The sequence below is a fragment of the Dissoconium aciculare genome (assembly GCF_010015565.1).
Source record: "Dissoconium aciculare CBS 342.82 unplaced genomic scaffold K489scaffold_10, whole genome shotgun sequence".
Classification (NCBI taxonomy): domain Eukaryota; kingdom Fungi; phylum Ascomycota; class Dothideomycetes; order Mycosphaerellales; family Dissoconiaceae; genus Dissoconium; species Dissoconium aciculare.
In genome coordinates this window covers 96104-117836 of record NW_022984960.1, presented here as the reverse complement: position 1 = coordinate 117836, position 21733 = coordinate 96104, and the positions used below count along the sequence as shown (strand labels likewise).

Here is a 21733-nt window from a genome sequence, read left to right as displayed (position 1 = left end):
TATACTTGCCAAGAACGAGTAACTTCGTTACATTCCTTCCTCATGTCCTCGGAGTCTATCACCGTGCCGCTGGGCGAGGCGCCCGAATTCACTCCGGGTGTTATCGTTCCACCAGCAGTGGTCCAACAGCTTCCCGTCAACTGGCCTGAGAATATCATGTATATTACTGAACAGACATATTCCTCCAATGTCTCCGCAGAGCTACGCGACGGTCTTAGCAGGAAAACAAGTGAGAGTGAATCTTTCCAACGTATCCCGGCAAATCTTCTTCAATATCCATGCCCACGAGTGGCGATCAAGATAATTGACAAACCAGAACATCCCGCTCATGGGCAACGTGGATTATTTGCAGCCGAGAATCTACCGCCCGACAGCTTCATTATCGTCTACACAGGTCACGTCCACATGAATAGTATGTCAGATACAGACCCGGACAGCGACTACGACTTGACTTTAGATAGAGATCTGGGGCTCTCGATCGACGCTGGCTATCGCGGCAACGAGGCTCGGTCTGCCAACGACTTTCGAGGCGTCGCCGAGAGACCCAATGCGGAGTTTCGCGATTGTTTCATCAAAGTTCCGTCTGATAAGAGAGTGGGAGGCACTAAATGGGAGCGCCGGGTGGGTATCTTCGTGCTATCAGCAGGCAACGCCGGCAAGCGTAAAGCTGGGATTCGCCAAGACGAAGAGATCCTGGTGTCTTACGGGAAAGGCTTTTGGGAAGCTAGAAAGACAATTGCGACGTTTCGGCGAGACGCCGAGATGTTGAAAATCGCAAACGCAGCATTGGACGCATGAAATCGGGGTACAGGTTCGACGGAGCCTTTCTCTTCCGATCTGGGCCCAATTTGTCTCATGTTAAAAGCATCCAAACCCGTCCATGTGGTCGTCATGTCTTATTAATTGCCGCCAGACCTTATCTTCGAGACTGCGCTCGAAAGGATGCCGTTAAGTCGCATCGGAAGGTCCGTCATGTCGCAATTTTCGTTGCTCATCACAGCTTGAAGTACGACACAGTATCTCCTCATTCGCGCCTCCGATGAGTACCCACTGGACTTGGCAGGATTGTCTAAAATAACGATGACAAGGATATCTTTGGCTCGTTCACTTTGTAGAAGCAGTGTGCAAGGCCTGTGACAAATGCCTGCGATGTCGTTCCGCGCTCCCACAAGAGAGACATATGGTGCAAAGCCTGGCGATCAGTCTATCTATCGAAAGACGTGCCGGCGAATTGCCCCTCACTACTTGTTGTTAGACGACGACCGGTGTGCTGCACGTGCATATGCAAGGTATTCTGATATCGAAGCGCGACCTGCATGGCATGGTAAGAAAGTACAAGACAACCATATGCACAATCAAAGTTCTGCGTCGCGAACATTTGATCTCCTGGGCGCACATGGAATGTGAATAACCGACGATTCTGCATCGCAAATTGGCATTCACGCAAAAATACATTTTCATCCGTACATGGGCGATTGCGACGTTTCCGAACGTTGGCTTCAAGCGACTACCAGAGATATCGAGGAGCATTAGGTTCGAAGAAATGCTCGCCGAGCGTGGTACGAAGTCGATCCATCATGAGATGCGGAGAAGTTCCCATGCGCGCGAGACGGACTGGGAAGTCCCGCGGTGGTTCAACCCTTTTCGGCCACAAAATCACGCAACGCACATGTTATCACAATGTTGTTATCACGACGGTCCTCGCATGATCGTTACCACCGCTCTTTATGCGGCGCCATGAGGTTAGGCATTCACCTTTGCTCTACATGCGGTATCGATGGCACCGACGGGTGTCGTATCCCAATATACTGGGTGGGGCCGAGATCGAAGAGATCGCGGACAGTCCAAAGTTTGATGCCATATTCAGATCGACTGGAAAGCTTAAACATTGCACAGCCAAGTTGTCTCAACGGTATCCAACGGCGGTGACGACGACGACGACTCATCAGCGCATATCATTATTATATTATAGCTGGGCCTTGCGTTTGAAACATCCAGATGAAACAGGCTCAAGATGACATTGCGCTGTCTACCCAATTGCTCCAGAAACCCATCTTTGACTGGGCTGATGAAAGATCACGCATGGCATGAGACGCCACAGTATCTTGCCGATTTCCTGGAAGCGCCGCAAATTTCCACTGCACCCTAAGAAACAGAGGCGTGCCCAAATCACCACAATCTGCGCTTGGTCACGCCCCAGCACAACTGATCTGTGCATCGAAAGTCCCGACCGAGAGCTCTTTATTAGCAGCCAATTCCCCTGTCGTATCGGGTGTCGTGCGCTACACCACGAGCTGCCCCAACATCTTATCTGTCAGAGGCGCATCCCACCACGCGGGAGGCTTTTCTATCGTGATCACCAGCTTATTCCTTCGTGCGAATGGTGTGAGGGCTTGCAGCCACGCACCAGGACAAGTAGGACAGGCCCAACACGACTGCATTAGTAGGCTCGCGTTGGATTGACCTCGATGCTGTTCTGATACATATACTCGATGGTGAAATTGTTGCATTTTCGTTTCCAGAGTCAATGAGCACTTTATTTCCAGCCGTAGATACTCCCTAGCATCAATGTCGTTCTCTCTATCACTCGAAGAAATGCTTCGACTATCCACGACTGAGGCCTCGATATCATCAGCAACACCATCAGAAGCCAGTTCAACGACCTCCTCACCCACACTCAACGCTAGTACGGCCAGAAACACCATCTATGCCATGCCGGCCTCTTCAGATTTCACCCTTCCTCGACCCGCAAGACCCGCGAGAAAGCGAACATCGCCCTCCACAACGACGATTTCTCCGATACCAGAAGATGGCGTGCTAGAATGCTCGGGAAACTGCAGCTCGGCATCATCGTCGGACACCGAAAATGCCACATACGACCTCAAGATGACCCTCACTGACCTCCTCAATTGCGAAACCGTACGACAAGACAGCAAGATGCGACTCTGGGTTCAAGCGCGACTCATCGAAGCCGAATTCGAGCTCAAACGGCAACGACGGAGGCGGGTCAGCACGCCCGCGATCGCTGCCTTGCCGACCGGGGATCTCGACCGACGAAGCAGCGCATGAATGCTTGGTGTCTCTGATGCAAGCATTTGAGGATTTCTATTTGATTCCAGCATTTCCAGCGATACACACTTGCACTCGCTGATCACATTATTATTTTTTCGCATTCATGCGCTTCAGCGACACACACCAGGACGGCGTTATCAGGTTGAACTTCACACGCACAGCACTTCCGCCAGGTCGAATCTTTCACACGGCATCTGTGGCACCGCGGGCCTGTCTTTTCTTTCTCATCAAGCATTGTATTTCAGGTTGGGCGCGTTGAGCAGATGACAAGCTTGTTGCGAATGGCTCACCACATATTATTGCGCCATACCATCGCATCGGCATGTGATCCCAACGACACCCACGCCGGATCTTTATTGCAGACTTCAGTCGGGTGCTATCGTTGCGACACCCACACCGCTGCGTGTCGCTTACTTTTTATATCACTATTATTGATTGTAAATATCTGGCAGTAAAGCCATCATCTTTAATGACAACAAGCCTCTTGAGGATGCTTCTAGCGTGTGTTCGTGCCACGGCGCCAAGTGTGCGCAATTTCATGTGATCTTGTTCAGAGCCTCGTTGTGACCTTGAGCCTCCAAACTTATGTCAAATTGCTGTAGAGAAACGCTTATCGCATGTCACTATCGCACCCACCTCTTTTCAGCAGGAACATGATGCATCTGTGTACAGAATATGGCCTGCTATGGAAAGCATTTCATTCGTGACGTGACAAAACTTTGAGTATTTCTCCTCCTCACATCGTTTGTCAAGCAATGTCTTGCTCTTCTCCTTCCATCGCTCAATGCGCTCAAAAGGGCGGCAGCCAGAACGGGTAGCCAGCATTCTTTATCCGGAAAATGCTGATGAGGAACGAATACATGCCGAGGATAATTGCCGCCCAAGCGATGACTGCGATTTGCTGAGCGCGAGGATCGGTCATGCGCGGTACCTTTATGGCCAGGCTGATAGTCGCGAAGGCGAGAACGCCGTCTGTATGCCCAAAGAATGTCAGCTTCTCTTCTGCTCAGAGCTTGCGCTCTTTAGGATAATACTCTGCACTCACACATTGCCGCAACGATCTGCGTCTCTGCTCCGAACTGGTTGGAGAAGCCACCAGCGAAATAGCTGATGCCGCCTTTTCCATCTCCAGCTACGTACGGTACCTTACGGATTTGGTTGAACATGTAGCCGCTGGTGAACAGCAGCACAGAGATAAGGCTGATGGCAGCCCAGAGGTTGCGGTTCTGGATGATCGGGAGGACGAGATGTCCTGCGGTGGCGCCAAAGGTCACCACGCCGAGTACTGCTGTGCCGATGATCGCAAGCTTCACGTAGTCGACAGGACGGACGACTGCAGGGTGTGGTCGGTTCGGAAGATGGTGAGCGATCCATTCGCGCACTGGCTCTGCTTTGTTAATTTGACTGTTCCTCAAGTATCAGTCTCTTGTGCAGTATCGATTTATCCCTGGGGATATGCCTCACCCTCCTCCAAAGTCGAATCGCTCCGGGTTGTTGTTGTTGTCCGCATGTGGTCCGATGGTAGGCTTGAACAGCAGAATGACTGGCGCGCTTTGTAATTGAAGCTACCGGATATGATGATCAGATCTCTTGCCAACATACGATCCCTGATATTGCATATCTCTTACCGCCTGGAAGACAGACTTGCCGTCCAAGAAGTCCAATGTTCCGAATAATAACTTCGACTCGGCCGCCTTGTCGCCCTTAATCCAAGATTTCGCGAGGAGATTCCATTCTGATTGGAAATCCTTGCACAATTGACAGCTGAATCGAGCGTCCAAAGCAGTGAGAAGTACTGCGACGGAGTGGTCACGAGGCGCTTTGGTGAGGGACTCGTAGCTGATGTCGGTCAATTTTGCAGGGCCGGCGGCAGCGACCTGCTTCGCCCAGGCGGCGTCGAATCGCTCGGCAGGTGTTTTTTTCGCGGCGAGCGCTGTGAGCGGCAGCAGAGCTGCGGTCAGAATGTTGAGCAACCGCATTGTTCAGGATGTGATTGTGGGCAGAATGAAGCAGGCTACCTCCCTCAATGGCTTCTCTCAGATCAACGCGCCGCGTAGCCAGTATGGATGTCATAAGTTCAAAGCTCAAGTTGTCCTCTTGGCAGGGTTGGTTGCAGGTGCCCGCTTATTCCCGCTTCGCCTTTGCTGCGGGTAGCACAGCTTCAATCGAATGCTTGATGGAATCTAGCAAAGCATCTGTCCGTTTCATATCATCAACAGTCATCCTGACAGTTCGATCTATAAAAGGAGTATGGTTGGCACACCAGCGTTCGGCAGGTATTGTCAGATGTCAAAGATGCCATTGGCGCTCCTCGAAAGTGCGATTTCACAGCCCGACTATGTTACACTGCGGTACAATCGCCTCAACAAACGTGCTTCGTGAACCAGGTCTGGGATTCCAAAAATTACAATGATGTCCATGTATGCATGGTGGGTATAACAGTAAAAGACAAGAACAACGTTCTTGACAGAATCCAAGCAAGGAATACAATCCAACTTTGGAGGCAGTTCTCTTTTATTCATCGCCCTCTGCGTATGCGCCTGAGAACTTCACCAGACTGCTAAAATCTTCAAACCCTGGTACTCGGCCTTTGCCGTTCGCCGTTAATACTCCCTGTCCATTGCGCGAGCCTGTCAACCAGCTGCGAGGTTGGAGACTGAAACGTCCCTTGTCGTCGCGGATGAGCTGGGTCTTCTCTGGATCGGACGATCGTCCAGTTGTTTGCGTTTTATCCAACGATTGTTCGCGCTCGGCGAGTGCTGTAATCCGGCGCTCGCGATGTTCTAAGATGTCAACATCGATCGTATCCAAGGCCACTAGGCGATGTACCTGGACGTCCCGCTTCTGTCCATGTCGGCGGACTCTCCCAATCGCTTGTGCCATCGTTGCGGCATAGTCGTATTGTGAGCTTTTCAGTAATGGGCTCAGGAAAATGACATGGTTCGCGTTCTGCAGGTTAGATCCGGACGCTGTTCTGTCGGCAGTATTGAGGACTAACGCTACAGCCGTGTCGCTCGAGGATGTCTTGAACTCCTCGATCTTCTGGAACTCGGAATCCGAGTGGACGACTAATGCCGGAATGCCTTCGGCAGTGAGAGCCGCCTCGACTTCGCTCAATTGGTTGGAGAACTGTACGAAAACGATGGCCTGCTCGCATTTTGCTCCAATTTCCTTCAAGAGATCCATAGCTGCACCGAGTTTGGCGCCACCATGCTTCTTCCGCGCTGTTTCCACGCCGCCCATTTTCTGTGCCCATAGAAGATGGTAATCGTAAAGCGAACTTGAGCAACCTTTGGCGGGACAAGCAGTGCTCAGGCTTTGCTCCTGGTGACCGAAACACGATCGGCAAATCACATGGCCACAGAAGGCAGATACTGCCCGATCGTTGCTGGCGAGCAGACGCTGGCACTCGGTGCTGTCGCAAAGTTGTGCTTTACCCTCCAGCGGCGCCTCCTGTATGACCTTCACGTTGGATACAAATCGCTCGGAGCGTTTTGAAATCAGAAGATTCTTGCAAAGGGTGTTGAGTTTCGCTGTATGCACGCGTCCAGTGCCTAAGTCGTCCATCTCGTCGCTGTTAGCTTTCTGACCCCTTTTGACCGCTGTCACTTTACTGTCGGCTTTGGCTTGAGCTGGTGCGAGCTCAATGATCTGGGACGTTGCTTCTGCATCGCCTAAAGAGCCACCTCGAATGTCGGCAAGCCATTTGATGAAGTAGCCCTTCTCTTTAGAGTGTGCGAGGCGCATCACTGCAGGAATTTCGTCAAGAAATGTCTTGACCTCGTTCTCCCGACGTTTGATTATTTCCGCTAGGCCGGTTGCGTCTGAATATGCTGCCTTGCAGGACAAAACGCCTTCAGCCGTCGATGACAAAGAGAAATCTTCCATCAAAGCCTTCTGCCTCTCAAGTTGCGTGCCAGTTTTAGACACCTTGACTTTCTTGATCTGCATATCGAGGGAGTTGAGATGCTGGGACAGTTCCGTGTAAAGTGCACGATGGCTAGAGTCAAGTACTACCGGCACTAGGCACTCCTTGAAAGGGATGTCGAAATCCATGACATTCTGGCGGACGAAAACATCCAGAAATTTTTGCGCATGCTCGTACACCCTTGATTGCTGCACGTCGGATGGCGAGTGTCGCATCATTTCGAAAAGCTGAAAGTCTGTCATGTCTTTCTTGAGTTCATCGCGGTTCCGCTTCTTCATGATGCCGCGTGCTGAGCTACCTGTACGAAGACTAATTCCAAGCAGCCTCGCTATTTGAGCGACGTCGTAAGCATCGTCCATTGCAGGTGTAGCTGAGAGCCCCCAACGTTTGTCGGCTTGTAGACGTACGATGTGGGCCATTTCTTTGACATCGCTTTCGTGAAACTCGTCGACAATGAGACGATTGAAGTAAAACATCTCGAACAACGGTCGACCAACAGAAGATGGGTCGATAGTGGCGGAGTACGAGCTGACAGCTTTCTGGGGTTTCCCTTTTGCTCGCTCTGCGTAGGCCTTGCCTTTCAGACGACGCGACGGGATCGCAGCCTGGAAGATTTCGCTATCAATGTTGTCCTGAAATCGAGTCTTAACCTCCTCCTTCAAACCCGTAGCGCCGTGTGTTTTGAAAACACTCAGGTGCTTAGGTATCTGCTCAGAGGCATATTGCATCCACTTTTGAAACGACCGGCCAGAATTCGTGATCGGAGCAGGGATTGCAGCCAGGGCTGCAAGGCGCGCAAGATAGCTATCGTTCGCAAAGAGCTTTCGATTCACCACAATGATCTTGGCTTGTTTGAAGTCTGCGATGGCGTACTTATCCAAATCCTTGACCGTCTTGATCGCTATGATATTCTTGCTGGAGCCAAGCTTTTCTTTGATCTCCATCTCCCACTGCTGTACGAGATGAGGAGGGGAAACGATAAGAGTCGCTGCTGTAGGCAGCAGTCCAGCTGCAGTGCCCTGCTGGTGGCTGACGATGTCTGCTTCGATTGCCAAGCGTCCGACATCTATATATTGTGACTCAATCAACGCAAGGCTGGTGATTGTTTTCCCAAACCCAGGATGGTCAGCACAAATACCGCCACGGATTCTCACCGAGCATTCGGCTCGAACCTCACTTCGCCAGCCGAGGGCCGGAATTTCGGCGTCGGCCACTTCCTCGAGCACGAAATCAGTACCGGCTTCCTGCGCTTTCATCCAAGCAAGGGCAAGACGTTGTTTGGGAAACAGCTCGACTGCTCCGACAGAGCCGGCGAATGGCGCAATGCCTGTAGTCGCTTGAATCTGGAAAGGTTTACGCGTGGTGTAGCCACCGATTTCTTGCGCATCGACCACCAGTCGCCACTGGAAGCGAACATCAGCGGCAGTGGGGATCAATCTTGCGGCCGCTCGATGGGCTAACGTGGCAGGATTGACGCACAAGCCGAGCGTTGAGTCGCGAATCTCGACAAAGATTGGAAGAATTCTTGCCTTGATAGCCCTCTCATAGATTCCTGCACTTGCAGGGTCATCATACGGTGTCAACTTTTCGTCCGCGTTTAGTCGCCATCGCGTTTCGGGTGTGTCAGGTGCACAGCCGTGCTGACAGGCAGTATCAACACCGTCGACGAAACATAATGGGGTCCATTGAGATCCGGACAGATTGCGTCGCAAGGCTTCGAAAATCCCATTCTGTGAGGCGAAGAATTTGTCGTCGTCTGGTGAGACAGTCTGGTCGTCAATAACGTAAGGCAAGGAGCAACTCCCGACCATGATCGCCTCTGTGCAAGTCGTGTTCTGAAGAAGATTGTTGAGATCGTCGCTTTTGTAAAGCTTCATCTCGAGCTGAACATCATGCGTAGCTGGTCCGCAGTCCAAACTGACCCAGGTATGATCGGTGCCGATGTCAACCGATGCAGCCGATTGCTTGTACGGCCAGGGTCTCCAAGCATAATCGATGTTTGCGACAACGTCACGGACCTCGCTATAGTCAAGCCTAGCCATGTTGTGAGAAAATACGAATGAGTCTTTGATAGGGTCGCCGACTCTCGTTGGGTCGAGGAAGAGGAAGAGCGGTCTTTCATCCCCGCCGTCATTCTCGCTGCTGATGCGCTTGAACAAGCTGTTCGACGCCTTGCCGCAGTTTGGTAGATATTGATAAGTTCCGTTCACAGCTTCAGCAAGAAGTCCCGGCTGGCACACGATACTCAGCCGATCGGGCACGTCATGGCCCTGGAACTCTGGCATTCCTAAGCGGTTCCACCAAGACGAGACATGTTTGCCGCTTGAAGTGACCGTCGCTTTGGTCGACGTGCGATTAGGCAATCGCCATTGCCAATCGTCTCCAAGTGGGGAATTCAGCACCTGCGATCTTGCGATCGGGAGGTCGAACCATTTGCGTAACTTGTCCTTGCTTGACAAATTGACCGGCGCATTGACGTATAGCCACCACTCCGCTTGCTGACCATCAATGACAAAGTCAAGACGACTGTCTCTGTTCACGTAAGTCGCTTTCCAGCAATACGTACGTTGCACGGAATCGAACCAGAAATCATTCACGAGTGCCGCAGAGACAATGTTAAGGTATGCCTGCTCGTGATGGGGTCGAAGGCTATCAACCACTTTCTCGGGCTTGAACTTCAATCGTAACGGCAAGAGAGCTCTTAGCTCATCTTCGAACTGCGTCGCAGATTTTCTTGGAACAAAGCTGTGAGCTTGATAATTGTGCATAGGATTGCCACCACAAGCAGTACACGTAGTGTGGTCGCAATCAGCACACTTCTGAATTGATGACTTTGCAGTGCCCTTCGCGCCTTCACAGTAGCACATTCGAGATGCCTCCGCGGCGCCGCACAAGATACGATTCAGGTCAAACTCCGCCTCGCTTGATTTGAATGACTGTGCTTCAGCTTTGTTGATAACGATCTTCGCTTTCCTTGTTACATTTGTGGATGAAGCAACACACTCCTCATCTGTTCGATAATCACCGAGAAGTCCTGTTCCTGATGCTGCAATAAGCGCTGCCGCGATGGCGCAGCCTACGACAGGAGTGCTCATCGCATTCCCTGCAAGATCCTGGATTTCTTTCGGTGACTCTGTCGTAAAGCTAATCTCGTCGAGTGGGATCCCTTGCAGACTGAGAAGCTCTTCGGCCGTGAGCGCGCGACCAGCGTCCGACACGAAAAATATGCCGCTTGGAGTGATGCATCCAACGATCCCGAATTGACGCGAGTCCTTCTCGCGGTCGACATTCTGTGAAAGGTCCCAGATACGAGTCTTGAAATGCGAATCGTAAGCACCGTTGTCGGGTAACGCATTGCGAATGTGCGCACAATCAATTGTGTCAAGGACGCGCTGCACTTGCCGCTTGAACCAGGCCCGCGAGCTGTTTTCTGGTGGCAACATTGTGTTGCTCTCCTGCCAATGTGTTATCGGTCGCGCATTTCCAAGTTTCATGTCCTGGCGATAGGCCATTTGTCTCACAGCACACTTTTCCCAGTCGACCTCCTTTGTGTTGGGTTCATCGAGGATCACTTCGCCTTCGCTTGATGATTGCAGAAACGATGATGCTGGTGCGCTGGCGAACCTCTGAAATTTGGCCATCAAATGTAACCATCGGGCGCCAACTTCTGATGTCTTCCCTCCCGCTGCCATCAAAGACTGATTGAAGCAAGCCATGTATCCTCGTTGGCGGGTTTGCGGTAGGTAGTAGTCCTTCGAGTTGACATAAGCACCAATCGACTCATACCCAATTTCCTCATAGTCGCCGAGCATTACATTCCATTGAGCGCCCTTCACATTCTCCAGCAGGACAATTGCTGGTTGGAAAACACGGCAAAAGGCCAACACTGCATTCCATGTATCACCGGATTCCCCGCCATCCAGGCCTTTCTGGTGGTTATTCAACCTCGAGAAATCGACACACGAGGTACCGGCTATGACGAAATCGATGTCCTTCGGCACAGGAACTTTGGCACCATAAACAGTGGTTGCGACTGGCTCTGGGTGCTCGAGTGCAGTCGTTAGCTCTGTAATGTCACGAAAGATGATGTTAGGCGCGAAGTTGCGCTCGATATAGGCTTGTTTGTACGGCACGATCTCTGCAGAAAACACATGCTCGATCATTGTTTCATCTACCTTGCGACCGGTCGCGGCAAGGCACTTCTGTATCATTCTAAGGGCGAGTAGTGGCGATTCGGTACCAGAGCACATAGTGGCTACTCTGAATGGCCGCTTACGAACCTGCAGGTCATCAACAGCCTTCTGATAGCCCTCCGTGATTGCTTTCTCTGTAATGTCGGCAAAGATGTCCTCGATCCTATGCAGTGGAGGTAATGATAGGTCCAAGCCCCTTGGCTTTGTGAACAGGTTATTCATCCTAGATGTCGATCTGTCTGTTCTCGTACTCGATTCGCCTGAAGCTGATTTTGGTTTTGCCTTTGACTTCGGCTTTGACTTGCTTGCTGTCTCATCTTCGCTAGGTACTTCCGATGTTTGTGGGGTGGACTCTGCTTCGGAGATGACATCGGAAGATTGGGCATCATCATCATCCTCAGTCTCGCTATGGCCTTCAAAGTCTGAGTCGTGTCTACATTGCGCATCAGCCTTCGCGATCTTCCGGGGCGCGATGATTTTTTCTTCGTTCTCATCCTCGTCATCGTCATCGCCAAGCAGAATCTCAGAATATCGGATTTGTTTCCGGCTTGTTCTTCTGCTGCGGCGTTGTCCGTCTTCAGGAGGAGGAGGAGGAGGAGGAGTGGGCTCTTTTAGTGAAAGCACGGAAAGATCAACACGATCAGGTGTATGGCGCTGCGGAGCCTTGCGGTCTTGTCTTGTTGTGTGTCTGTTCTTTCTACCATCCTCGATTTCAGGCTCGTGAGCCTCCGCCTCGTATGCAGCCAAAAATGTGTTATCGTATGTGGGCAACTGAACCCAGGCTATTGGAACATGATGGGCCTTCGATGTGGAGGTCGTAACGCGTGAAGTTTTCCGAGGTGGCACTTCAACTGAAGCTTCGCTTTCTTCACTCACAGCCCGTTTCCGCTTTGATGTTGGTGCCGCTACTACGATATTAGGTGACTTGGTAAAAAAGTCATTGATCTTGAGACCGCCTTTCTTTGCCTGAGCTCGCGTCATTTTCGATAGGCCAGCTCAAAAATAACTCCAACGAGCAGTCTATGTGACCGATGATATGACAAAAAGAGCGTGAAAATGCAAACCTCAACACATCGCAAACAGGGCGTGAGAGTATCGCTCACATCACAACTATGAAATAGAAATTTGGAGGCGTTGCCAATGGACGTGATAATTCCAGGGAGACGCGACACGCGACTGCTCCGAGGGGTTAGGTTTTGAAAATCAGGGACGAACGTTCAGGGCTCTGCGCGGGCTCACGTGGTGATCCATTCACGTGCCATTTCAAATGGATGCCCTCGGCAATGCCCCCGGGTCATAAACTCAAGCAAACCTTGGAATGCAAAGGTCGATTAACAAGCCACGAGATAGATGTGACAATTGATGGAACAACAAACCTCGGGAACAATTTGTATAGGAGCATGTGTATTGTTTTTTTCCTTTCAGAGAGCGAAGCATCAATCTAGACCTTCTATCCATCTCTTATCTGATTTGAATCAAATTGCATATCCATTCCTAACCATAAACACAAAGACAGGAAACGCCGTCCACTTTACGACGAGAGTGTCGTATTCCCCTTCCAGACAAAGAAATCAACCTGCGTACCTGAACCGTCACCTCTTGTTGCACATCTGATCCACTTTTTTTTGTCCAACAATGCTTCAATTCATTTGTGCCTTCCACATTTCTTGCCTGCGATCAGGGGTCCATCATAGACGCGACTTGGGTACTGTACGACTCATCAACTAGTGAGCTTTTTCCGACGATGAGCGGAAATGCAAGCTGTGGCGAAGGAATTGCGACACGGAACGGATAAGGGGTTTGTGGGTGTTGCCATTAGCCTCCGACTTTGTTGCCGCGGGAGCAGCAGCAGCATCGGCGGGTGTCTCGGCCGCGGTGGTGGTGGTAGCAGCAGCGGCAAGTGCCGGTGTAGGAGCAAAACCATTGGTAGCAGCAACAGGAGCCGGGGGCTTCCTACCGGTCACGTCCTCAATCTCGTGAGCGACCTTCTCGTGCTCGCGGAAAGGGTCATACATCCGTGTACGGATGTACTCGTCAAGCTGCTCATCGGTGATGTTGCGGAGCGCAAGCTCGCGGTCCATCTTATCGGCTTGCGCCGCACGAATGACTTTGCGCGTAACGATGACGCTAACGTCCCGGATGCGGCTGATGTCAGGGTAGAGCCAGTTGTCGGCGATTTCCTGGGGCAACAAGGCATTGCTAAGGGCCTCGCCGGAAGCGTAGATCATGTTTTGAGTAATGTTGACGGCTTTGCTGAGAATGGCGCCAAGGCCGATACCGGGGAACACATAGCTGTATCAGAATGTCAGATTCTGCCCACCATGACAATCGAGATGCTACCGTGCACTTACACATTGTTTCCCTGGCCGGGTGTGAGCTCTTTGCCCTCAAATTCCAGGCTCGGGAAGGGCGATCCGGAAGCGAAGAGGCACTTGCCCTTGGTGTGCTTGATTGCGGCCTCAAAGGTGCACTCGGACTTGCTGGAAGGATTTGACAAAGGAAAGATGACAGGGCGATCGTTGAGCTCGGCCATGCGCTCGAGAATCTTGGGAGTGAAAGCGCCGCCGATGGTGGAGAGACCCATGAGGATGGTTGGCTTGACGTACTCAACAACCTCCTCGAGGGTCTTGAATTGTTGGCCGTTGTTGTCGTCACGCGCAAAGTAGAGCTTGTGCTCTGCGAGCTTGCCAGGTCGGTCGTTGGCTACCATGCCCTGGGAGTCGACGAGCCAGAATCGCTGGCGCGCCTCGTCTTCGGTAAGGCCTTCCTTGATGAAAAACTCGGCGAGCTGCTTGGCAACACCAACACCAGCAGAGCCGGCGCCGAGGAATACAGCACGCTGATCCTTGGGGGCCACGCCAGATTGCTTGACAGCGTTGATGAAGCCACCAAGGATGACAGCACCAGTGCCCTGGATGTCGTCGTTGAACATGGTGTATGTATCCTGGTACCGCTCGAGAGATGGGAATGGATTCTTGAAATCCTCGTATTGGATCACAATGCTTGGCCAGCGCTCCGTCAAAGCAGCCATCATCTCGTCCAGGAATTCCTTCTCTTCCTCAGCGGTGACTTTGGGTCGGCGGCTTCCCAAGTAGAGAGGATCGTTGCGGAAGGTCTCGTTTCCAGTTCCGAGATCTAAGCAAATCGGGAGGGTTCGTAGAGGGTGAATGCCAGCGCAGGCTGTGTAGAGGGACAATTTGCCAACGGGGATGCCCATTCCATTGATGCCGAGGTCACCAAGACCCAGGATGCGGGAACCGTCAGTAACGACGGCGATCTCGGCGGTGTGGGGCCAGTTTTGAATCACAGAATGGAGGTGTCCCTTGTCCTCGAAAGAGAGGTATAGACCTATGTTCAAGATTAGACGCGTTTGTGAACCGGATCATCGAGCTGCTTACCCTCTGGCTGAGTGTAGAGTTCCGACCATCGCTGACATGCCTCACCAACGGTGGGTGTGTAGATGAGGGGCGTGATGTCCTGCACGGCGTGTCAGCTTTCGAGCACGATTCATGCAAATGATCGCCTGCATACCTTGATGTTCTCGGTGATCAAGCGGTAGAAGAGGTGGACGTTGGTGGTGCGGAGGACGGAGAGGTATTGGTACTTCTCGATGGGTGTCTTTCGTGAGTTGAGGATTGCAAGAGCTAGCAAGCGCTGCATTAGCTTCGAATTCCGTGGGCGCTCGTCAGTTCACAAGAAGCTGATCCCACCTCGGTCATTCTGCGTCTTGAAGGTGTCCACGCCTGGCGGCGTGAGGCCATACGTTCTTAGGTATTTGCGAGTCTCAATGCTGTGGGTTGTATCGTAATCTTGCCTGCTCACGAGTCACACTGGGTCAGCTCGGCTGCTTTCATGCACGAATACTCGAAGACTTTGCACGACTTACGGCGCAGGCAGGGCGACATGTCTCTCATGGTGATGATTGTCGGCAGGGTTCTTGAGGTTTGCCAATGGCAGGCTTCCGCGCTTGGTAGTGGAAGCCATTGTCCGTCTTGACGAAGCGTGCAGCTGGGAGTGGACGGTTCTGTCGATTGGCTTGATTATTGAAGAGGCGACTCTATTCGTATGGACAGAACGGACAGCAAGAGCTGAGGGGAGAGAAGGAGGAGGGAGAGGGAGGATGGAGGCAGCAGCACAAGAGGTTCGCTGGGCTCTTCTCAGGGTAATATGGGGAGAGGGACGTATCAATGGCATGAGGATGGATGAGGGAGAAACCGGGTCCTGCCGCGGTTAATAGGATGAAAGGATAGCGGCAGTGAGGGACACAGGTAATGAGCGGAGAAGTGTTGCAAGTGATGACCCAAAAGGCTCGAGAAGGGAAGGATATTCGCTCGCACAGCTCTGTGTGTACCTGTGACGGCCGAACAAAAAGTATGCTCCAAATCGCCGCGGTTGTTATTTCCGGCCGAACTTTTGTTCTCGGGGGGGCAAGATTTCTGGGGAAGTGAGGAATGCGCGCGCACACAAACTCGGGGCTAAAACAGAAACGGTCGAACTTGGGCTTCCCAGCTTGCGGTAGGGAACTCCGCCGCCCGGACGGCCATCGGAAACACGAGGGGAAAAGGGCTGCTCGCTCTCTCGGCCTCACTGGCCTGTATGCAACGACGGACATGGCGGAACTGGCGGATTACTGGCGCTCCAATTGTGATCAGTGCATTGTGGATGAAGTACAGAAATAGTATAGCCAAACGTTTCACCCGCATTTCTCAGATCACAGGGCGAAAGCATCGCATGTGTTCATCATTCCGAGGCGAAACCATTTAAGGGGAGTCATGGTGACAATTGGAAATTGGACTCCTGGTATTGGATAGACTGATCATGGAGGCGTACGAACTCATCATCTCCCATCAGTGTTGATCAGAACTCGAAGCGGTGCGAGGATGACATCCGGAAAACCTCGAATGCGGGACGCGGGTGCGGTGTTATCGGACGGAGAATGGGGCGTTCGATCTCTTTGTCAGGCATAACGTTGAGCATCAGATGTCATCCACCAGTACCAGTTTATTATTATGGTGATATCGTTGCACGCAGAGTCCCATTTGTCAAAACCGCAAACAGAGTTCCTCAGCGGATACGCAGACGGCATACATCAGCATGGAAAGAGAATGAACGTCTTCACTGAAAAAGAGGGAGCGCCATCGCATGATGTCCATGAGCTTGTGTGCGGAAACGAGCACACCCGCCTTGAGGACTAGTATGTATTCAGCGATCGAAGGATGCACATTATGAACTGCGTCGACATTGCCTCCGGTAGGAGATGTCGCGAATGTTTACGAGAACGTTCTACATTGCGGACTGGTGGAAGTAGGACCAGTCATACTGCGGTACGAGTTTCAGACCGTTCAACAGTCGGAAGGATCGAGGTTGAGCCTTGCGAGCGTGCGAGTCTTCACCATTGCCCGAACAGACGCAACCTTGGAAATATTGCATTCTTGGAGCCCCCCTGTCACAATCCTCCCATCACGGCACTATTCTGCATCATTGCTACGGCACTACAGTATGTTGATACGTGGTCGCAATGCTGCTTATGCAGGCTTGCGCACACCAGGAGTCATGCTCGCGGTGTCGACTGTCTCGGCCGCTCTTCATATTGATCCCATGTGTACATGCAAAGGGCATAATCCATCGCAGACTTCAAGATTTCGTGGCTGACTTGCATGGTAAGCAAGAGACTCATCAGAGAACCGAGGGAATGCCCGTTCCATCCGACATCTTCCGTAGTCTCCAAACACGCATCACTCCGCTGGGCGCAACATGCCAGCGACGCCATATGCAATATCTAACCCGACAAGGGAGCACATGCATGATGTGGCCATTATACCAGGAAAGAGAGTTCTGGGTAGACTGCAAGTAGCCTTTGATGAGCGTGGCTGATAAATCTCCCATTCATTGCAGTCCACGGTTGTTCGTCAAGTTCACAGCTCGGCAAGTCCATTGACAGTCACCTCGGCATCGCAAATTCGCGCGTGAATGTCCCAGACCTCTTCTGCTCCTGCCTGGAACAGCGCAATACTGGGCTTTGACTATACACGCATAACATTTAAAAGGGGAGCGAAACATTTGAGCGCATCATCGGAGATTGAAGCATATTGGAAAAGGTATCCCGCGGATACAGATTCGTAGTGATAGGTAAGTCATGACGTTGGTGTTGAGCGGGCCGAAGTCTTGTTTACAACTTTACAACTACGGAGGGTACGATGGTCTCAGAATTCAGGCTTGTCTCACAATCGTCAACTTTCCAATGGTGCCCAGGTGGTCCGTGGTCTGCAGAACAAGACCAGCTTGTTTGGTGTATCTTGATCACACGAGCACTTACTATATTGAGGTCTCAGTCATCGACGCTCAGTAAGCGCGTCGGGATGGCGCGGCCCGAAGCGAGCCACGAAGAGCATTATCAGCGGCTGATTGGCCAATGGCCCAGCCCTATGTCATCATCGCTGGGTTCTTGGACGCAAGTGACGCCCGTGGTGAACGCGCCTGTCGAAGTGGGAAGCTACACATCGTCCGTAGCTACACCTACGTATGCTACTGCTTTCCCTCATCATCACTGCCAACTTCTGACTCTCTCTTCCTTTATAATCTTCGGAGTGACAGCCTGCCCCGTCTCTGATCACGCTTTGCTCACTTTCTGACGGATCAGTTCTCGACGAAAGACCGGCGGCTCGTTATCTCCTCGATTATTGTCGCAGAGCCAATCGCTTCCACCGCAAGAAGCATTCGCCATGTCGTCCTGCCTCGGTTTCCGCAAGAAGTCCGACGAAGCTGAGCGTGAGCCGCTTCTGCCGCGCTATAATGACGATACAGCCCTCCAGAGGCGTCTGCACGCAAAGCTACACAGCTACCAGATGGTGAAGGCTTTGACAGAAGGTTTCATGCCCAGCACAGAACAAGCAATTGTCGCTTTGCGCACGGTCTTAGCTTCTGATGTGCTCCATCCTACCAACACCGACCTTTCCGAAAGTGGACGCCGTTTGACCAAATTCGTGCGTCAATGGCTAGTCGAGTTCATGGACTTGCTCGAACACAAGAATAGCCGGGACCAGATTCAAGACACGATTTGGTTCCTTTCCAAGAGCAAGATCGATGTGGACACCGATGATCTCTCAAGGAGACTGAACAAGAGTAGAGCAAAAGCGGACACTGCGGCAGCTTATGAGAGTCTCCGCACAGTCGGCTCTTTGCTGCTCACCAACTCTGACTTTCGTGTCTTCCTTAGTGACCTCAACGTGGTTGGGCGCGAGGTCTTCAGAGATTCCGCTTTCACACTCTCCAATGTCGCGGAAGAGGCTGCCAAGCAGATCGATCCGTCTGAAGCCGACAAGAAAGCTGTCGCTGAGCCTGGCGCGGATGACTCGAAGCAAGCTCCCACTAAAGAAGACCTTGGCAACGAGGTCGCAGAAGTAAGCAAGATTGTAGCCAACGGTACATCAGAAGTAGCCAAGACCGCTGCGGACAGCGCACACGACAAGCTGGCTGGCGACGAAGGCCGGACTCTCATCAACCGGCTCAAACAGGCAATTCTGAACCTGCGTCAGCGCAAGGACTATTCCGAATCAGTGTCGGTGATATCGCTGTTGATCAAACGCTATGCCATGGTCTACTCGCGTGCTGCCGGAGAGATCACGGAAGTAGCTCAACGCGATGTCCAAGAGAACGAAGCCTTTGACCGAGCCATTCACAACCTGTGGATCTTCGTCACTAGTTTCGGTGACGAGAAAGAATGGGAGGAGTCTGAGCGCTTGTTCAAGAAGCTCATGGTTCACAAAGAGAGCGACCCACAATTTGAGGACTTGATGGAAGATGCTGGTGACTCGCTCGAGAAGCTCCTGACAGATCCCGACTTCATCGAAAATGCCCAAGAAAAGTTCACGGAGCTCAGAGAGAAGAACGAGAAGTCCGGAAATGGAAGCAATCTAAGCAAGGACATTCAAGCTCTTCTCAATCAAGTCGAGAAGACATGGAACAGTGTGACTCAGGACAGCGACATCCAGAAACTGATCAACACTACCCTACGCATCGTCAGCATCCTCTCTCCTAAGAATCGCGCCGCCAATCCCGAGCTCTTCCACGACAGTATCAACGTCTTTGTGCCTCTCTTAATCTCGGCGATCCAGCACATCCCCATCCCACGCCTCGAAATCAGTACCCCTGAGATTGACCTTCTTTTGGAGAATCTCATCATTGAGCCAGGAAAGACTGTTAACCATACATCTTTCCTGCCGTACAAGTTGAAGGTGGAGGCATACAATGACGTCGAAATCCGTAAGGCCAAGTTCCGTACCACAACCAGCATGAAAAACCTCGTCACCATCAAGATCGACGGCATCTCTGCCAAGGCTGAGGAGCTTGGATTTTGGCTGCGTGCCCACAAGGGCTTCCTCCGCTTGGCTGACGAAGGTATTGCAAGCTTCGCGCTCGATGATCGCGGTGTTGATGTACACATCGACGTTGAAATTGGCCGCGAGAAGCTTGAACAAATTCTTACTCTGCGAGATGTCCGCGTCAACATCCACAAGCTCAACTATGAATTCCGCAAGAGCAAGTTCAGCATTCTTGGCTGGCTATTCAAGCCCCTACTCCGACCCATCATCAAGAAGGTCTTGGAGAAACAGATGGCCAAGGGCCTCGCGGAGTTCTTCCACGCTGCAAATCGCGAATTGCTTTTTGCTCGCGAGCGTCTCCGCGCCACTCGCATCGCCGATCCAAACGATCTACTGACTTTCGTCAAGGCTGTCGCTGCCCGTCTGAAGCCTGAGGATGATCCCGATCTCTACACTCGTGTCGGTGTCGCACAGCCTGGTAAGGGAGTGTTCAAAGGCGTGTATGCGCCCGGCAGCATCGTCAAGGTGTGGAACGAGCAAGCGGTTCAGGCTCGTGAAAGGATTGAAGATTTCGAGGTCGAGGGCTGGAGAAACGACATTTTCGAGACGCACGTGTCGACAATGTCGTGAGCACAATCACAGAGCCAGTCTTGGCTTGATCGAGGTGCCACTGAAAATGATCGCTTTCTCTATCAATCACGAGCAACAGCAGACATTGCTCGCTGCATTCTGCAACTTTAATTGAGGCATGAAGTATATTTCGGCGTTCGGGGTCAATGGGAAACAAAATGGGCATGATACCTACGCCGTGAAATTTGACGAAATAGTACCGTATACGAACATTACTTTCACTTTTGGACACAACGTGATTCATTAACCTGCATCGATCCACTGTGTACACGTTCGAAGTTTCGGCCAGCCGACCTCCGAATCCAGCCTCACATGTGATGATGTAGCGGCTATCGCTTCAGCTTATTCTTGCGAGACAATTGGTGGACATCGCGTGATGGTCAAAAAGGCGGAAGGATGTATTTCTGTATGTACTTCAATGAGCTGAGCTGAGCTGGAGGACGTCACTGTTCGGGTTCTGTGGCTAAGCTAGCGTGCGGGAGCACCCGCCCAAATCGATTTTGCCCGGACAAGTAATTGAAGTCATTGAGTGCAAGCTTGCTGTATCTATCGCGTGTACATATTGTTCACTCCATCTCCCCATCTACGATCAACTCATCCGTCGCCTCCCACACACATTCGCCATCATGTTCCGAACAGCTCTCCTCCAATCGACGCGGTGTTTCGCTCAGGCTGGCGTCCGCGCTGCGCAACCCGTCGTGCGATCTGCTGCCATCCGCAGCCCCTTCATCACATCCCAGATCGCCACACCTGCGACTTCTCTCTCGGCTGTGCGATGCTATGCTTCCGGCTCCGGACTCGGCAAGGAGGAGGTCACAGGGCGCATCGTTGATTTGTTGAAGAACTTTGACAAGGTACGCGGAGGAGGAAGCATGGTTGTCGAAGTGCTGGACAGAGGCTGATGAACCATGTTATTATAGGTCCAGGACGTCTCAAAGGTAGACTCTTGCTCGCGACCTAGTCGCTGTATACCGCTGTGTGGATGGTTTTAACAATGAAGACAGATTCAGGAGAATGCCCATTTTTCCAACGACCTGGGACTTGACAGCTTGGACACCGTTGAAGTCGTTATGGCGATAGAGGAGGTTTGTGTATAGAACACCTTTCATGGTGGTCTATGGATGTTAACAACTCTGCAGGAGTTCAGCATCGAGATCCCCGACAAGCAGGCAGATGCCATTCACAGTGGTACGCAACTCATAAGGCTGTATAAATGGGCGCACGACCCAAGACTAACTCAGAACAGTCAACCAAGCCGTCGAGTACATCCTCTCACAGCCTGATGGTACGTAGTATCGACATGCGTCGTTGCTCCATCACTGCTGACAATTGCATAGCTCACTAGATTATCACCGGCGCATATTGATGGTGGTTTGAGATGTGTGAGATCACTTTCACAACTTCTGTGGCAGACTGTGTTCGAGGTCCGAGGAGTTCCAGCTTCTGCGCTCCAGAAACGAGGGTTTGGCATGCTTTACATCCATGTACTCTTAGATTTGTATTCGACGCCCGTCTCTGTCTTCGCGCTATCTGCATTGGTGATCATACGTACGTTTTGCCTGGGCAGGTCATCTGCCAAAGCGCCTGCG

General features: G+C 51.8%; 7 protein-coding genes across 7 annotated transcripts; 4 read left to right on the top strand and 3 right to left on the bottom strand.

Annotated features, from left to right (window-relative positions):
- Positions 1-42: 42 nt before the first annotated feature.
- Positions 43-798, top strand: K489DRAFT_389954 (uncharacterized protein; the record flags this gene model as incomplete). Its single annotated transcript, XM_033606559.1, has 2 exons — positions 43-97; positions 119-798. The coding sequence occupies 2 exons, from the start codon at positions 43-45 to the stop codon at positions 796-798; spliced, it is 735 nt and encodes a 244-aa protein (XP_033457516.1).
- Positions 799-2568: 1770 nt separating this feature from the next.
- Positions 2569-3069, top strand: K489DRAFT_411738 (uncharacterized protein; the record flags this gene model as incomplete). The annotated part of the gene is made up of 1 exon (XM_033607845.1): positions 2569-3069. One exon carries the CDS (start codon positions 2569-2571, stop codon positions 3067-3069), a length of 501 nt encoding a protein of 166 aa, XP_033457515.1.
- Positions 3070-3862: 793 nt separating this feature from the next.
- On the bottom strand, positions 3863-5051 carry K489DRAFT_372274 (putative dolichyl-diphosphooligosaccharide-protein glycotransferase; the record flags this gene model as incomplete). The annotated part of the gene is made up of 4 exons (XM_033603322.1): positions 3863-4044; positions 4118-4476; positions 4537-4637; positions 4701-5051. The coding sequence occupies 4 exons, from the start codon at positions 5049-5051 to the stop codon at positions 3863-3865; spliced, it is 993 nt and encodes a 330-aa protein (XP_033457514.1).
- A 309-nt stretch (positions 5052-5360) lies between these two features.
- On the bottom strand, positions 5361-12327 carry K489DRAFT_382417 (uncharacterized protein). The gene has a single exon (XM_033605368.1). The coding sequence runs from the start codon at positions 12172-12174 to the stop codon at positions 5587-5589; it is 6588 nt and encodes a 2195-aa protein (XP_033457513.1). The 5' UTR covers positions 12175-12327; the 3' UTR covers positions 5361-5586.
- Positions 12328-12764: 437 nt separating this feature from the next.
- Positions 12765-15651, bottom strand: K489DRAFT_382416 (uncharacterized protein). The gene is made up of 6 exons (XM_033605367.1): positions 15080-15651; positions 14904-15007; positions 14725-14837; positions 14592-14670; positions 13545-14541; positions 12765-13485 (listed from the first exon to the last, which is right to left on the bottom strand). The coding sequence occupies exons 1-6, from the start codon at positions 15385-15387 to the stop codon at positions 12918-12920; spliced, it is 2169 nt and encodes a 722-aa protein (XP_033457512.1). The 5' UTR covers positions 15388-15651; the 3' UTR covers positions 12765-12917.
- A 2264-nt stretch (positions 15652-17915) lies between these two features.
- On the top strand, positions 17916-20144 carry K489DRAFT_411734 (uncharacterized protein; the record flags this gene model as incomplete). Its single annotated transcript, XM_033607844.1, has 1 exon — positions 17916-20144. One exon carries the CDS (start codon positions 17916-17918, stop codon positions 20142-20144), a length of 2229 nt encoding a protein of 742 aa, XP_033457511.1.
- A 626-nt stretch (positions 20145-20770) lies between these two features.
- On the top strand, positions 20771-21437 carry K489DRAFT_389949 (ACP1 mitochondrial matrix acyl carrier protein; the record flags this gene model as incomplete). Its single annotated transcript, XM_033606558.1, has 4 exons — positions 20771-20998; positions 21149-21229; positions 21284-21332; positions 21391-21437. The coding sequence occupies 4 exons, from the start codon at positions 20771-20773 to the stop codon at positions 21435-21437; spliced, it is 405 nt and encodes a 134-aa protein (XP_033457510.1).
- Between the last annotated feature and the right edge of the window lie 296 nt (positions 21438-21733).

Coding starts and splice junctions, on each gene's coding strand:
- K489DRAFT_382417 (XM_033605368.1), bottom strand. CDS start 12,174: ATGACGCGAGCTCAGGCAAAGAAAGGCGGTCTCAAGATCAATGACTTT.
- K489DRAFT_382416 (XM_033605367.1), bottom strand. CDS start 15,387: ATGCCATTGATACGTCCCTCTCCCCATATTACCCTGAGAAGAGCCCAG. Junction 15,008..15,079: donor CATGTCGCCCTGCCTGCGCC/GTAAGTCGTGCA, acceptor ACTCGTGAGCAG/GCAAGATTACGATACAACCC. Junction 13,486..13,544: donor CCCGGCCAGGGAAACAATGT/GTAAGTGCACGG, acceptor ATTCTGATACAG/CTATGTGTTCCCCGGTATCG.